The 15,744-nt window shown below is 51.1% G+C and overlaps 6 protein-coding genes across 6 annotated transcripts; 4 read left to right on the top strand and 2 right to left on the bottom strand.

Annotated features, from left to right (window-relative positions):
* Positions 1-596: 596 nt before the first annotated feature.
* Positions 597-4,169, bottom strand: BO88DRAFT_59184 (basic helix-loop-helix domain-containing protein). Its single transcript, XM_025712990.1, has 2 exons — positions 3,997-4,169; positions 597-3,892 (listed from the first exon to the last, which is right to left on the bottom strand). The coding sequence occupies exon 2, from the start codon at positions 3,812-3,814 to the stop codon at positions 854-856; it is 2,961 nt and encodes a 986-aa protein (XP_025562344.1). The 5' UTR covers positions 3,815-3,892; positions 3,997-4,169; the 3' UTR covers positions 597-853.
* Positions 4,170-6,827: 2,658 nt separating this feature from the next.
* On the top strand, positions 6,828-8,538 carry BO88DRAFT_59135 (NAD(P)-dependent alcohol dehydrogenase). The gene is made up of 2 exons (XM_025712989.1): positions 6,828-7,451; positions 7,509-8,538. The coding sequence occupies exons 1-2, from the start codon at positions 7,297-7,299 to the stop codon at positions 8,446-8,448; spliced, it is 1,095 nt and encodes a 364-aa protein (XP_025562343.1). The 5' UTR covers positions 6,828-7,296; the 3' UTR covers positions 8,449-8,538.
* Positions 8,539-8,871: 333 nt separating this feature from the next.
* BO88DRAFT_366775 (serine carboxypeptidase) lies at positions 8,872-10,942 on the top strand. The gene is made up of 3 exons (XM_025704053.1): positions 8,872-9,235; positions 9,286-9,830; positions 9,888-10,942. The coding sequence occupies exons 1-3, from the start codon at positions 8,959-8,961 to the stop codon at positions 10,761-10,763; spliced, it is 1,698 nt and encodes a 565-aa protein (XP_025562342.1). The 5' UTR covers positions 8,872-8,958; the 3' UTR covers positions 10,764-10,942.
* A 504-nt stretch (positions 10,943-11,446) lies between these two features.
* On the top strand, positions 11,447-12,929 carry BO88DRAFT_389679 (FAD-binding oxidoreductase; the record flags this gene model as incomplete). Its single annotated transcript, XM_025704929.1, has 2 exons — positions 11,447-11,702; positions 11,764-12,929. 2 exons carry the CDS (start codon positions 11,447-11,449, stop codon positions 12,927-12,929), a joined length of 1,422 nt encoding a protein of 473 aa, XP_025562341.1.
* Positions 12,930-13,046: 117 nt separating this feature from the next.
* On the bottom strand, positions 13,047-14,218 carry BO88DRAFT_454238 (oxidase ustYa family protein; the record flags this gene model as incomplete). The annotated part of the gene is made up of 5 exons (XM_025710794.1): positions 13,047-13,348; positions 13,406-13,475; positions 13,540-13,565; positions 13,626-13,844; positions 13,909-14,218. The coding sequence occupies 5 exons, from the start codon at positions 14,216-14,218 to the stop codon at positions 13,047-13,049; spliced, it is 927 nt and encodes a 308-aa protein (XP_025562340.1).
* An 818-nt stretch (positions 14,219-15,036) lies between these two features.
* On the top strand, positions 15,037-15,539 carry BO88DRAFT_463737 (uncharacterized protein; the record flags this gene model as incomplete). The annotated part of the gene is made up of 2 exons (XM_025711286.1): positions 15,037-15,176; positions 15,226-15,539. Exons 1-2 carry the CDS (start codon positions 15,113-15,115, stop codon positions 15,537-15,539), a joined length of 378 nt encoding a protein of 125 aa, XP_025562339.1. The 5' UTR covers positions 15,037-15,112.
* Between the last annotated feature and the right edge of the window lie 205 nt (positions 15,540-15,744).

The raw sequence follows: 15,744 nt of genomic DNA, 5'->3' as shown, positions 1-15,744 counted from the left end.
TTAACAGACTGCCTTGTCTGAACCTTGACAGTGAAAGTTTGCTAGCTTGAATGCCGGCAAGCTTAATGTGCTTACAAAACTGGGTCAGGCACGGGACCAGAGGGTGCACGCCGCGTGGTCGGGGGACTGCCAAAGTCTATTCCACATGCCCAATGTTCGGAAGTGAAAGTTTTGGCCGAAAGCAAAATGATACTGATCGAGCCTGAGACATAGCCAGGGGTAAGTAACGGGCCTGAGACATGGCCCAGGAGAAACCCGACAACATGAGACATCCGCTACAGGAACCGCGACACAACTGAGACAGGCACCATCTTCAGTCATGGATACGCATGCATACATGAATGATAACTGAAGCAAAGCATGCGCTTAAGGAGAGGTTTCAGCCCTGGCCACATTCGATACGACTAACGCAAGACATTATTATAAATTACAGACAGATGAGGATGAAAGGTCTCAAACATCTATTTCCGTTCCATTCCGGAAGCTGAGGGAGGATAATTGAACAGACCAGTGTCACAATCCAGGAACGCCTTTGACCAGGGCAACAAGAAATGGGAGGGTGCAAATCAGCGATTGCGCAGCCCAGTCACACAACAATAAATCGCCTTTGAAGTAAAGCAAGGTGAAAAAATAAACGTACAAGGAAGACGATTCCGACTTTAGTCATATCATTAATGGGAACGTAACCGTGATATCTCTTAAAAATGTGTATCCGGGTGGGGGAATTTGTCACGAGATTATGGAACTGCTGGGCTCCAGGCGGCAGTCACTGTCATCGAGACCAGAAGCACCAAAAGTCGAAAAATCCGTCTTTGTTTTCTTCTCTATTTTTATCCGTCTAATCGACGAGTGATCACGACCTTCTTGGGTACTTTTTCTTCTTCTTGTCTTTCAGTTGTTTCGACTTGATCTTCTCCTCCTGAATGCAAGAATAATCGGTCACGTCGACCCCAGCACTATGGCATAGCGAGGTGCATTCTGTTTCAATAACCTTGACAAGCTGAGAAGTGAAACCGTAGAAGGCCGGATTGTATGCATTCCGCGCCCAGTACATGAGTTCAGATGCCACACGACCCAAATTCGGAATGGATTGCGGCAAAATCTCGGCCTTCTGTGACACCCGTGGCTTGTCATTCTCCTCTTCATCAGAGGAAAGCGAAGACGACGGGGTAGAACTGCGCGAGGCGGGAGAAGATGGTGAAGAGGACTCGGAGGACGACAGATAGTCGGTGTCAGAGGCTAAGACATGGAGCAGATGGTACACAGACGCGAACCCGAGAAGCGTCAGATCCACCGGGTCAAGCGGCAACTGATTGAACCATGTAACAGCTCGTTGGATAGTGAAGGAAGCGGGTAGAGAAGTGTCGCCTGTAGTCCTGGCCGTAAAAATAGCCGCAATCATTGCACAGCGAACCGAGATTGCAATTTCTTCCCGCACGGACACGGGAAGAGATGAGTCAAGAAAGTTAGATGCTTGGTTCTGTTTGCTCTTCCCTTTATCTTTCGGCAACGCGGCGAGGACCGTTCCGATATTCGCAGCGCGGTCTTGCTCAAAGAATACTGCCTTCATCACCAACGCTCGAGTATGGGCGGCGGAAGGCTGAGGAGCGACATCCAGGGCCAGTTTAATCTTCGCCTTGAATAGATCGCGACTCTTCTTCGCGTCAGGACCACCAGAGCTAGCTTCGAAGTATCTGAGCAGCGCCCGTTGCAAGAGATGGCTAGACCACCAAGCCGCAAGGGCATCCAGGGAAGATTGAATGGCAGGGTCTTCTTCCACCACATCCAGAAGAGCCTGGTCATCATCAGTGCCTTCTTGAGTGGGACGATTCCAAGTGAGGTTTGCCGCTCTTTGCACGATGCTATCAATCATGACTTCGTCGCAGTCCAGTTGCAACAACGCGGCTAGGTGGCTAGGCAAGGCATCAGGATGATCTTTCGGCATAACCTTGTGCATGGACCGAGCGAGGTCCCATTGATACCTTGCCAATGAACGAGCGACATCATTCGACAAGTCGAAGCTCCAAGAGCCGCGGTCCCCAACTCTCCAAAGTAGGATACGGCAATGGAGAGCTTTGAGCATCATCCTCATTGGACTCCTAGGCAGGGTACCTGCCGCAAAAATGGTAAGGACTAGACGACTCTTGCTGATTTCAGCGTCGCCACCAGCCAATTGGGCGTCAATTGCAATATCCCAGGTCTTGACTCGTCCCTTTTCGTCCTCCTCGGTAACCCCGGTAATCGAAGAATACAGTTTCCAACCCAGGAGACACCGCAGGACGTACTCAAAGCAGCGCGAGGTCACGACGTACCACTCGTGAAAAAAGCGGTGGCGCGGGACCCCGACTCGCTGTATACTTGTCAGCCAGGCCTGACGTCGGAAATTTGACGATGTATCAGACGGTGACGAAGTCTTCAGCGAAGAGGACTGTTCACCAGGGGTAGCGTTGAAGAGGTAAACGAAGACAATGAATGCACTGCCGACGACAAGGGTGGCGAGAATAAGAAAATGCGAGATGGCTCGTGCATGCCACGAGTACCAAAAGTTTCGAGCCATCACAAGCCAATATGCTGCTGTGGGGCTCTGGAGGCTAGCTTGCAGGTTTCCAAACAGGTTCATCGGCAATGCCAGCAGCCCCTTGGCGGTTGACTCCGTTTTCTTTTCGCTGCCCATACCCTCGACGATCATCAAACCAGCAAGGGCACCAAGCATGTACTTGTTGGGGTAATAAGAGCGCCTGGTACGACCACCACACGGGGATGAGACACTGTTATTGCTGCTGGGGTATTGGATGTATGACTGGGACCACGCGTTCTCTTTGGTGGTGGATTCCTCTCGCATGCGTTTGAAGGCATCGGGTACCTTCAGCAAACCTTCGGGAGGATAGAGAGAGGTCGGCGAGTGGTCACTAGGACTATCCTCGACATGCGAAAACACACTGGGGGATGAGCTCGCGCCAGACTCTGTGGAAACGGTGTAGTTGCTGGGTGAGGAGACGGATGCTGCGGAGGTCAGTGACTGATCAACGGCCTTTTCCGCTTGACGAAGTCGGTTCTTCAAGGCCATGTTTTCATCCTCAAGTCGCTTGTTCCGGATCTCCAGGTGACGAATGTACTCGGTGGCTTTTGAAAGGATAGAGGCCTTGTTCAACTTGTTGGCGGGAGTGACCCCTTCGTCATCGTCATCCATTAGACTGTCCGATGCATTCTTGGACGCTCGGAGACTGGGTACACTATCCCTCAACTCGGCAATCTTCTCATTGAGGTTGGCTCGATACCGTTTCTCAATAACGTTGTGCGCTCGCTTTTTGGCCGGCATCTTCTTACCGGTCGGGACAACTCCACTCACGGTTGACCCATCATCATCACTGCCCGACTTGCGTTTGCGAGCAGTTCCTTCTGAGGATAGCGGGGATCCGGACGTAGCGGACAGCGCTGACTGGAGGTCAGTCCCAATGGATCCGATCTTCGATTGGCACACGCCACTGTAGTTTTGGTCGAGCAAGGAATCGAAAGGAATATTGGTACAGTCCAGGTTGATGTCGGGAGAAAAGTCGGACTTCTGAAAGAGATCCGTGTTGCCAATTGACGCATTGGGTGAGGTGAAGGTAGTATCAAAAGGGGATTGGGAGACGTCTTTTGCCCCATCGGCGAAGCCCTTGTCGTCCCATCTCATCCACTGCGTCCAATCCTGACTCGAATCTTCCGTTGTAGACTGGGCGAAGGTCGTGGAATCGGCCTGTGAGTCTCTTCTGTCCGAAGACTGGAGAGGGGAGAAGAGCTGAAAGTCGCTCCCCATGGTGGGCAGTGCCATTCCGTCCAGCGGCCAAGGCCGGGACCACAATCGATGGCGTCAGTGCCCTGCGGCAGGTAGTACGGAGGTGAACTCCGGCTAGCGTTTAGTGATAGGTTAGTGACAAGGAGACGGATATGAGCAAGATAGCATTGATCGAACAAAGTCGTTGTGGTGAGTGTTCTATGAAGAGGCAGGCATACCTGAGGGGAAAGGGTCAGGAGCGATGCGGCTAGTTGCGGGTTGAAGTCACCGGCGAGGGTATCACCCACCCCAACCAGACGCGCTAACGAGACTAGATTATGAACAGTGGAGTCTGGCTCAGGGACAAGCAGACGGGCAGTAGTTGAGGGTATTTGTGGATGATTGAAACTGAGTTGGTTGCAATAATACAGCCTGGTAGATGATCTGTCCAGGCGATGCAGGTAGTAGGAAGAGAGAAAGAGAAGGTTTGACGCTGACAGGGTTGTGGTGGCTTCCGGAGACGACCGTGGCAGGGCAGGGCAGGCAAGGTACGTTTTAGATCTTATCGAACCGTTGGGCGGTTGAGGGCGCGGCCAGTGACTGGATAATGACTGGATCAGTGGCTCTCCGTCCCGGCGGAGCAGATTTTGACTTCTTGCTATGTTATGCTAAAGAGGCTAAAATGAGAAGAGGGGCGCATGTACTTTGCAAAGACACCCCCTCAATGTTGTCCCACGACGGCAAATGATTCAAAGATGATGATGTAGCAGAGGGAGAAAGGGTCCGAGGGAGAGTAGGTGGCCAGCCAGTCCAAATCACAAGCGACCGAGAAAGGAAAGGCGAGGCATGGACTGAAGTGAACTCCATCTCCAATTGCGCTGCCTGAAGGCAAAGGCGGGCGGTGATCCTCGGCCAAGATTCGGTGGTGGGCGTCGTATGATCGCGGGTGACGGCGCTTCCGGCAAACCGAGCCAGTCGTGGGAAGTGGCACCAGATGGAGCTGTTGTTTCGGTATTATTACCATCACGTGGGAGAAGCCGGTGCCTGCAATGAGTGCAACTCAGTGATGGAGCTGGTAAATATGTATGGTACGTATGGTTAGATGGTTAGATGGTGTATTAGTACCTTCCGCCTACGTAGTCAACCAATTATGTCGCGGAACTACTAAAAATAACATACCTCGGCGTCCCACTTACTCACTCTCCATGTCTTCGGTTACAGTAAGATACTCTGCTCGTATCCATCGCAATGCAGCTGATTGCAAGAGGTGCATACAGCTACTATACCTCTGCTTTCATTTCTGAGATCTCCTCCACATAGAAATTAAGCTTAATTGTTAGCTCGTTATCGTTTTAACTATGGTGATCTCTGATATTCTTGTCTATGGTACCGCTTGTCTGCCCTAGACGATGACTATTTGTCAACTATATATACTAACGCACGTTGCAGTGGTAGGTCTCTGCTTGGATGAAAAAAGACACTAAGAATCCATAAAGAGAGTATGCAACGGAGGCTTCAAGACGAGCTTCGATGCCACAAATACAATTCTAAAGTACATACTAATCCGCATCTTCTAGTTTTGTCGCAATATGTCTCTAGTGATTCGATGGCCGTCTTCGAAGGCACCTTAGATAAATCCGCGCCAGCCATCCACAAAGTCTGACCCACAGAAACACACCTGTCCGTGTGGCCTCCTGATCGCATCATGATACTTTTGCAAGAATCCAGGTCCCCGAATCGGCATGACGCCGCCGCCATTTGGATCCTCAGACCAGTGGTGGCCACATGCAAATTCAGCCTGTACGAAGTGTCTCCACCAGACGGATGTTCTCCTCTGAGCGGTTCAGATTGTTCCCTGGATGGGCAAGCAATGTGAGGAGGGAGTGTGTGTGCCGTGCTTTCCATCTGCAAACCCGCTTGCATAGGGCATATCGCCTCCCTCACAGCTAACATTGAACCCGTTTCTAAGATCGGTTGATGTGCATACAAGTAGCTCATTTCATTTTGCCGGGGTAACCCCGGTGGAGAAAGCTTCCCTTTGGGCGTAGGCAGAGGGGGATCGAAGGCGATGGAAAAAATCACATTGATGGGAAATGTCGAGATGACGAAGTTGGACACAGACTGGTTTCCATCCTTGAGGGTGACAGGGAAAACACCGCCTGTCTGAATATTGATGTCACAGGAGAACCAAAGATCCGGGCTACTTTGGAGTCATCAAGAATTGCGCGCACAAAGGTCGTGATGCCTCGTGCGATCTTATATCTCATGGTGACTATCTCCATCATGGCAGGATTAAAGGTGCATAATGCATGGGTATGAGGCACTTCGGCAAAGGAAACCTTCTACGACGATACACCATAAAAAGAAGCGGTATGTGCGCTAAGCATCAACATTCCCTCCTGGCTGCAACCATAGAGCTGCGCAATACGACCCGCAAGGCTGAGCTTATCCAGTTCGATATAGTCTGGATTGTGTTCGACACTCGAAGCCGTGCTAAACAGGACCTGGATTACACTGCGCCCGGCCTGTTCATCAACATGTAAAATTTCTCCCTCAGTTTTTCTAGTCACTTCATCACGACCCGTCTCTCAGCAGGTTCCTGCACTCTAGTAGGTCAAGACCGCGATTTCTTGACCATGGACTCACCATTCTCAGGAAATGCCGCAGTCTTCAAAGCCCTCAAAATTAGTGAATTCATATCGGTGCAGCTCGCCGAATACATGTGGTTGTTGCCAGTGCACCAAAGTGCCACCGATCTCCACCTCGGTGACCTCTCCCGTATCTGCAGTCCACAACAGATCTCGAGCTCCAACGAGGAGCACGCTTTTGCCTCTAAAGGCAAAGTCGCGGGCAGCAGTGAGACACTGTATACTTAGCCGAGTAACTAGAACGACTCTGTCGAGAAAAGTTACTACATACCATACTGGTGACCACCTTTTGCAGTCCAGGTGAATCCTTTTCTGATCTCTGCATTTTGACCGAAGAGAATAATATTCATTGTGGGCGAAGTGACAATAGCAGGTGAGTTGACTTTATCCAATGTAAAAAGGATGACGATCAGTTTCCGCGGTTTCGGTTATCTCCCAGCTTCCCCACTTCCATCAGTGGAGAAAGAGCATGATTGATCACTGTTACTACTAACTAGTAGTTATCAGATCATAACAGTATGACTATTGTGGCCTTTCTCCAAGCATAGATGCTGTTGGAGGTTTTCGATAGCCTCGCCCTATAATGATAAGGGTCTTGAACTTATACAGAAGAGATTCGGACCAAATTGTACCGCCACACATTGCCTGATTTGAGTAAATCATGCGAACTGCAGCATCGCGATCAACGATCATCCGGCAGGGGCAGTGGGGTTGCGCGCCCCCGCTCTTCCCAACCCCGCGTATATTTCCCCATACGTCGAGGGAGGTATGTAGCATTCGATCTATGAGTATGGCTTAAATATTCCTAAGACGACTCTATAATATCCTCATGAGCCAGTTAAGTTACTTCAAGATTCACAAGAAGTATTCAGAAACACGTCCACAGACAAAATGGAGTTGCAACTTCCTAACCGAGGGGTCTATACGGACCCAGAACATAATCTCTTTATCAAGGAGGCAGAACCTGCCCTCGAACATATAAACGATGGATCAAGCTTAGCAGAGGGAGAGGTCACAATAGCAATCAAGTTCAGTGGCATCTGCGGGTAAACCTGTCGTCCAAACCCATTCATTTATGATGAGAGCTAATCGTACCGATCAAGTTCGGACGTGCACTTCTGGAAACATGGCGGGATCGGTCCGTGGGTGGTAAATGAAGCACATATCTTGGGGCATGAGTCTGCAGGGCTCGTCGTCAAGGTCCACCCTTCGGTCACGACACTCGCAGTCGGAGATCGCGTCGCGGTTGAACCTCATATTGTCTGCAAGGCTTGCGAACCGTGCCTTACCGGGCGCTACAATGGGTGCAAGAATCTGCAGTTCCGCTCCAGTCCACCATCTCATGGTCTCCTGCGGACCTACGTGAACCATCCCGCCATCTGGTGCCACAAGATCGGCGATCTATCATTTCAGAAAGGCGCCTTGTTGGAGCCACTGAGTGTCGCACTCACCGCAGTGACTCGTTCGGGGGTCAAGATTGGAGACCCGGTGTTGATTTGTGGCGCAGGGCCAATTGGGTTGGTGGTGCTGCAATGCTGCCGCGCTGCTGGGGCGTATCCCATTGTGATTAGCGATGTTAACCCGGCGCGTCTCCAGTTCGCGCAACAGTTCGTGCCTGCTGCTCGAACACTGCAGGTTCGGCCGGAGGAGACGGACAAGGAATTCGCAGCTCGGGTGGTGCAGTTGATGGGTGGGGAGGATTGCGAGCCCGTGGTTGCCCAAGAATGCACGGGAGTCGAGAGTTCCATCGCCAATGCTATTCAGAGTGTCAAGTTTGGGGGCAAAGTGTTTGTGGTCGGCGTGGGCAAGGACAAGCTTCAGTTTCCATTCATGCGACTGAGCGAGCGCGAGATCGACCTGCAGTTCCAGCAGCGCTATGTCAACATGTGGCCTCGTGCCATCCGGGTGATGTCCAGCGGAGTGATTGATTTGGGCCCGATGATCACTCATGTCTATGCCTTTGAAGACGCTTCCAAGGCGTTTCAGACGGCGTCGGATGCGAGTAGCGGCTCAATCAAGGTGTTGATTGAGGGACCAAAATGATCGATGACAGAGCTTGGACAGTGAGTTATGAATGCCATAAGACATAGCTGAACAGGATATGCATCTTATGCAGAACATAATGACTATCCTACACTCTGTTAGTGAAATGATTGGTTCCAGCACGGAATGGCTCAAGACATGGAATCATTCCTTGACGGTGAGGCGTCAAGTGTGGATAAGTTAGTGTGAAGAAGATATATCCGTTAGCATGAGAGCTAAGCTCGAATGAAGAAGAAATGTGGAGTCATGATAATAATATCGAACATAGTAGAATGTCGAATGGTGTTTTTGTTGCTAACGGTGACTCGGACTCCGTCGGCTTTGCCAGCGATCGGCAGGTCACGCGTCTACTCAACTTGGTACTTATCTCCCCAGTCACCTAAGCATTGTTACTCCACACTTCTCTCTTGACGATAAGAGATAGCAAACTTTCTTGATAAAAGGGTGGAGAGCATGCTCTAATATCTTCACTTCGAGAGCTTTTTTCCCCATTTAATTCTGTTGTCCGCCATGTACTCCCTCTGGGCTGCTGCCTTGGTGGCCGCTTTGCCCGTCTCCAGGGCCCAGTTTGTGTCTCCGCCCACGGATCTCATTCCCACCAAGGGATATCTCGACATCCCCGTCCGCTACAAACAGGTCCCCACCGGCATTTGCGAGACCGATCCCAGCGTCAAGAGTTTCTCTGGTTATCTCGATGTCGCCGAGCATGAGCACATCTTCTTCTGGTTCTTTGAGGCACGCAATCAAGATCCCACCGAGGCTCCCTTGACCGTTTGGATCAATGGAGGCATGTCTGACCCCGGCCACCATTTCAGTCCAATTGCTAATCATTCGTAGGCCCTGGTTCCTCCTCCATGATCGGCTTGTTCCAAGAGCACGGCCCATGCGGCATTGACGCCAATGGCTCCGTCTACAACAACCCGTACTCTTGGAACAACGCCAGCAACATGCTCTACATTGACCAGCCTGTGCAGACTGGCTTCTCCTACAGCATTCCGGTCCCCGGCTATGTGGATCCCTCCACAGACAATGTAATTGCCCTGCCCTCCACTGTCTGCCCCGACTATGCAGCAGACATGTCCTGTGGCACCTACGCCTACCCAAACGTGAGCCTTACGGCAAACTCCACCGACAACGCCGCCCCCAACTTCTACCGCGCCCTGCAGGGTTTCATGGGCGCATTTCCCCAGTACTCGCGCGAAACCTTCCACTTCACCACGGAGAGCTATGGCGGGCACTACGGGCCTGTCTTCAATGAGTACATCGAGGAGCAGAACGCCCATCTCCAGCCGGGTGCCAAGAAGATCCAGCTGGGAAGTGTGATGATCGGCAATGGCTGGTATGACCCGATCATTCAATACCAGGCCTACTACAACTTTACGGTAACTACCTGATTTTGATCCTTGATTTCTACTACTTCGACACTAATGCATCCACAGGTATATCCGGGTAACACATACGACTACCTGCCATTCAACAAGTCTATCAGCTCGCTGATGTACAACAACCTTTACGGCCCCGGAAACTGCCTCGACCAGCTTTACGACTGCGCCGCCCGAGGCATTGACGAGGTCTGCAGTACGGCCGACAACTTTTGCGCCAACGAGGTCGAGGAGATCTACGACATCTACTCCGGTCGGGATGAGTACGACTTCCGCGAACTCACTCCGGACCCGTTCCCCTACGAATTCTACGTCGACTACCTGAACAAGGCGTCCGTGCAGGCCGCCATCGGCGCATACATTAATTACACGGAGAGCAACAACGCTGTCGGACTCGCCTTTTCATCCACCGGTGACGACGGGCGACTCATGAACACCATCCAAGATGTGGGCAAGCTGCTCAAGCAGGGCGTCACAGTGGTCATGTACGCCGGCGATGCTGACTTCAACTGCAACTGGCTGGGCGGGGAAGCCGTGTCACTGCAGGTCAAGGCTGCCAACTTCAGCAGTGCGGGTTACACCAACATTGTCACCTCGGATGGAGTGACGCACGGCCAGGTGCGCCAGGCAGGGCAGTTTGCCTTTGTGCGGGTGTATGAGAGTGGCCATGAGGTTCCCTTCTATCAGCCCTTGCTTGCGCTGGAGATGTTTGAGCGCGTCATTAGCGGCAAGGATGTGGCAACAGGGAAGATTCCCGTCACGCCGAGTCTGCAGACGGTGGGCACATTCAAGAGTACCTACCGCGAGGGCAACGGCACGATTCAGTGGGAGGTGTTGGACTCACTGGCGACGTACAACACGACCACTAATGCTCCGAACCCAGTGAGCCGGAGGCTGAAGCGGATGGGACCGGCTTTGAGATTTCAGATGTAGATCTGAAGTACTTGCAACTGTGCGTTGAAGGACATTGTTCAACGCGATGTAACGATCATGTCTAGCTGTGCCGCCAAAGGGCAAGCTACAGATCTCAATGCCTTTCTTTCGATGCAAACATCTTACGAGCCATGAATGCCATTTTATGATCAGGCTATCCCCTGCCAGTGAATCATTGTAGTGACGGAGATATTCTGTTCAATCGCAACCCAAAGGAATCAACTGTAAGAATACAACATGACTCGCTGGCGACAAACCGGGTGAAAATATTATGAGAAGCAAAGTTTAAAAATTCCAATCCACGGGTCTCATCTCAAGATTCTTCCAAACCATTGGTCTTAGCTGAAAAGACAAGGTAAGAATTCAGGGGTAAAATCAGACAAATTTGGGTCTGGCGGGGATTTGGTGGGGACCGGATCAAAGTTGCATTATTTTGAGGCATGATCGGCGCGCAACGAACAGGCAGTGGAGGCCGAGATCGCTATTTTGACTCAACTTTGCACCCAAACCAAGGAAGTTCGTATCCATCGATCAATAGTGCATCTCATCTGGCAAAGCATGGAATCTTCACCCCACTTCAGGCCGGCGCCTCCCGGCACAACAAAAGGAGCATGGCAGCCTTAATTTCTCTGCTTGAACTGTTAGTCAATTGATCTCCCTGTTCAAGAACAGTCTCTCCCAACATGGGCAATACAACCAGTATAGCAGGGCGTGACTGCCTGGTATCTGCCCTGGGAGGCAATTCAGCTCTTGCGGCTTTCCCAAACCAGCTTCTTTGGACTGCCGATGTCCACGAATACAACCTCAACCTCCCGGTTACTCCGGCCGCAATCACGTACCCGGAGACAGCAGAACAAATTGCCGGCATAGTCAAATGTGCCTCAGACTATGACTATAAAGTGCAGGCGCGCAGTGGAGGCCACAGCTTTGGGAACTATGGTAGCGTCCCCTCAGCCAAATAACCTCTAGGCCATCTTTCACTAACAAGTGCTCGACACAGGCCTCGGTGGAACAGACGGCGCGGTAGTAGTCGACATGAAACACTTCAACCAATTCTCCATGAACGACCAGACATACGAAGCAGTCATCGGACCGGGCACGACCCTGAACGACGTTGACATCGAACTCTACAACAACGGGAAACGAGCCATGGCGCACGGCGTTTGCCCAACCATCAAAACAGGCGGACACTTCACCATTGGCGGACTCGGCCCTACCGCGCGCCAATGGGGTCTTGCCTTGGACCACGTCGAAGAAGTCGAAGTGGTGCTGGCCAACTCTAGCATCGTTCGAGCCTCAAATACCCAGAACCAGGACGTATTCTTCGCTGTCAAAGGCGCCGCAGCCGACTTTGGCATCGTGACCGAGTTCAAAGTCCGCACTGAGCCGGCCCCGGGTCTGGCGGTCCAGTACTCGTATACCTTCAACCTGGGCAGCACTGCTGAAAAGGCCCAATTCGTCAAGGACTGGCAGTCTTTCATCTCAGCGAAGAACCTAACCCGCCAGTTCTACAACAACATGGTCATTTTCGACGGAGACATCATCCTCGAGGGATTATTCTTCGGATCCAAGGAACAATACGATGCCTTAGGTCTAGAAGACCACTTCGCACCTAAGAACCCAGGCAACATCCTAGTCCTAACCGACTGGCTCGGCATGGTCGGACACGCGCTGGAAGATACCATCCTCAAGCTGGTCGGCAACACCCCGACCTGGTTCTACGCCAAATCTCTCGGATTCAGACAAGACACGTTGATTCCATCTGCCGGAATCGACGAATTCTTCGAATACATCGCCAACCACACCGCCGGCACGCCAGCCTGGTTTGTCACTCTCAGTCTGGAAGGCGGAGCCATCAACGACGTCGCTGAAGACGCAACCGCGTACGCGCACAGAGACGTGCTATTCTGGGTTCAGCTCTTCATGGTCAATCCCCTAGGCCCGATATCGGAAACAACGTATGAGTTCACCGATGGATTATATGATGTGCTTGCGCGCGCGGTGCCAGAGAGCGTGGGACACGCGTATCTGGGCTGTCCGGACCCAAGGATGGAGAATGCGCCGCAGAAGTATTGGCGAACGAATCTACCCCGGCTGCAGGAGTTGAAGGAGGAGCTGGATCCGAAGAATACGTTTCATCATCCGCAGGGTGTTATTCCTGCTTGATACTCCTAAACGTAGATGTATATACCCAAAATAATATTTAGATTTCGTGCCATGCATAGTAAACCTCTCACTATACAACATCGTCTGCAGTTAACCCCCACATCATGATAATATCCCCTAACGATGATCCCCATGATACCCATTCGGATGAAAATCCGGATGTCCCGGGATCCTCCCCGTGGCCTTATACTCCTCCTCGGGGAACGAAGGGCCCAGAGTGGGATGAACCAGGGTAGTTTCATCAAAGATATCGAATCGATGTTCCTCGGCCCATTTATCCACTTTGTCCCAGTTAGCGCATTCGTGCTCGATCACGAAGTTGGGTTTCGGGGCGCGATCTGTGGAATCCCATGTGAAGGTTAGGAGAGAGATGTCGGCTTTGCACATGATGTTTTGGCGGAGGTTGTCGATGCAGTGTTCTTTTGCTTTGCTGTTAGTGACTCTATTCTACTGGGTATTTAAGATGGGGGATGTACCGATGTGAAGTGGAGTGGTGGGTTTCCCGATATGATAGTAGCTGTGGTAGACTACTTGGCGGAGGAATTTCTTGTACCGGTCATCAGTCACTACGTGATGAAGGATGAAAGTGGTAGAGCAGGGAGGGCCTTACCAGGCAATGCAGCTGGTGATATACATCTATTTCTGTCAGGGCCATCCGTCTATGGATCAGAGCTGCGCATAGGGTTTGAAACATACCCGGAATGGCATAATACCCCCCCTTCTCATCACTTATCGGGACTGATGTACGATTTATCTTCGCTAGGTCTTCAGCAGTAACTCGGATATTGGAGTTGATGAATAATTGGTGCCATGCGTGGTCCAGTTCTTCCGATGGAGCGCCTTTGAATGGATTCTCGCTCTCGATTGAGGCGTTGATGGTTTTGCGCTCGAGTTCTATGGCTTCCCATAATGGGGCTAGTGTGGATCTGTTAGTGGAGTTGTATTTTGGGGTTGAGCTTGATGGGATGGGTAGGCTTACATGCGATAAGATGCGCAGGTTTACTGTCTTGATGTCTGATACTGTTTGTTGATCGGTACGTTGCTGCTAGGAATGCTGCGCCGTAGATAAGGGCTAGGATGAGGTGGAAGCATAGACTGCTCCATCGAACGTGGGGTTGGCGTTGATGGTCCGTGTAATGGTGGCCTTCGGCGAAGTGGTCTTTGAAGGACTCATCGCGATAGTCTTCTGAACTGTCTGATAAGGGCAGTATCTCGGAGGAGGAAGAGGTGCTGTCGGTTCTGTCTCTTCTGAGAGCCATGTACATTGTGCTGAGTCTTGCGAGTGACATTTTTCTTTGGGGTGTAGGGTGGAATGGCTGTTGGGAGCGTAGATAGGAATGAGGGCTGAGGGATGAGTGATCGTCTACAAAGGGGGAAGTTGGAAGGGTCCCAAGTCGATGTGCTGAGGAAGAACCCATTATTGCCTGTTTCCATAGAGTAATTGTGAAACATCTCCACCATGACTGACTTCCCCGCAGGACTTACATGCAAGCATGGAGAGAGCGGGGGAGCTTGTAATACTCAAACCGCTGCTGCGAGCCTGAGGGTACACCGTTCAGAACATATGAAGCTTCATGTATGGTCGCCTACCCCGCGCGAAGAATCCTTCTGCACCTGCTTAGATGATGTGCAGATATTTCCAGGATGCTTAGACTAACGACATGTCAGTGGTCATGGGGTGGAGCTTCACCATGTAGCTCGATGATGTATGCATCCCCGCTGAACTATCGATGTCAAGCAGCATAGCTACACTAGATTCCTGGAAAGTTGGGGTCACGGCAGGCAAGCTATTGCCTCGCCAGTCGTTTCAGCAAAGTATGCCTCATGTCCTATCCTCGGTTGGGAAGGGAAAAGACGCAATAGAGCGAATGTTGCCACAACAATACTATCACCGTCGATCCAACCAGCAATGTAACTGGCATGGATGTACATCATCGTCATGCATGTGTTAGGAGGTGATGACGATGTTCGGTTACTCGCCACATTCGACGCTCATATGACCGACTTCGATGCAGTATTCTGACATGCCGTACAAGTAGCCGGCTGTGTTGATCTATATAAAGGCTTTGAAATTCCTGTTGATACCTTACCTACTAGACCAACCATATCAACCCACACACTGCTAGGTGTGAGAGAGCATACTTCTTCCATTCCAGGCGAAAAAAATATTCTAAGCCAGCACGATGCATACCCCCAAGATTATACTGTCCTTATGCCTCGCCATTGGTATGGCTGCGGCTTTGCCTGGTAAGTAGCTCACCAGTTCCATGAGAATATTCTGTATTGACATTCTCAGCCGTCAAATCTACCAACGAGCTAGACGGTGACTTGTACAACTACAAACGAGGTACTAGTGAGCTCGACGGAGATCTCTACAATTATAAGCGTGACAAGGCCGAGCTCGATGGTGATCTTTATAACTACAAGCGCAGCAATGCCGAACTCGACGGAGACCTCTACAACTACAAACGGGGCGGGTATAAACGTGACAACGCTGAACTCGATGGGGATCTCTACAACTACAAACGCAGCAAGGCTGAACTTGATGGAGACTTGTATAATTACAAGCGTGGCACTGCTGAGCTTGATGGTGACCTTTACAATCACTGAGTCTGCATTCGTCTTTGCGCGATCTTTGGCATGTTATTCGGGGGAGAATCAATGCAAATTAATCCGTTGACGCTAGGTCTGGGAGACGGGCTGAGTTTGAAGCGCTCCGATTTTGGAAATATTCTATCTCATAGCTGTTTGTGTAGCTCAATGACACCTCTTGCAGTGACTGTATTACAATACCAAAATTGTAGGTATTCAACTC

The sequence above is a fragment of the Aspergillus vadensis genome (genome assembly GCF_003184925.1).
Source record: "Aspergillus vadensis CBS 113365 unplaced genomic scaffold BO88scaffold_13, whole genome shotgun sequence".
NCBI classification, from domain to species: domain Eukaryota; kingdom Fungi; phylum Ascomycota; class Eurotiomycetes; order Eurotiales; family Aspergillaceae; genus Aspergillus; species Aspergillus vadensis.
The sequence above is the reverse complement of the archived record's forward strand: the minus strand, read 5'-3'. Positions and strand labels throughout refer to the sequence as shown.

What these genes read in the sequence shown, in the direction of transcription:
- BO88DRAFT_59135 (XM_025712989.1), top strand. Translation starts at nt 7,297, where the DNA reads ATGGAGTTGCAACTTCCTAACCGAGGGGTCTATACGGACCCAGAACAT. An exon ending in AAGTTCAGTGGCATCTGCGG is followed by an intron (nt 7,452 to 7,508) that starts GTAAACCTGTCG and finishes GTACCGATCAAG; the next exon opens with TTCGGACGTGCACTTCTGGA.
- BO88DRAFT_366775 (XM_025704053.1), top strand. Translation starts at nt 8,959, where the DNA reads ATGTACTCCCTCTGGGCTGCTGCCTTGGTGGCCGCTTTGCCCGTCTCC. An exon ending in GACCGTTTGGATCAATGGAG is followed by an intron (nt 9,236 to 9,285) that starts GCATGTCTGACC and finishes AATCATTCGTAG; the next exon opens with GCCCTGGTTCCTCCTCCATG. An exon ending in AGGCCTACTACAACTTTACG is followed by an intron (nt 9,831 to 9,887) that starts GTAACTACCTGA and finishes ATGCATCCACAG; the next exon opens with GTATATCCGGGTAACACATA.
- BO88DRAFT_59184 (XM_025712990.1), bottom strand. Translation starts at nt 3,814, where the DNA reads ATGGCACTGCCCACCATGGGGAGCGACTTTCAGCTCTTCTCCCCTCTC.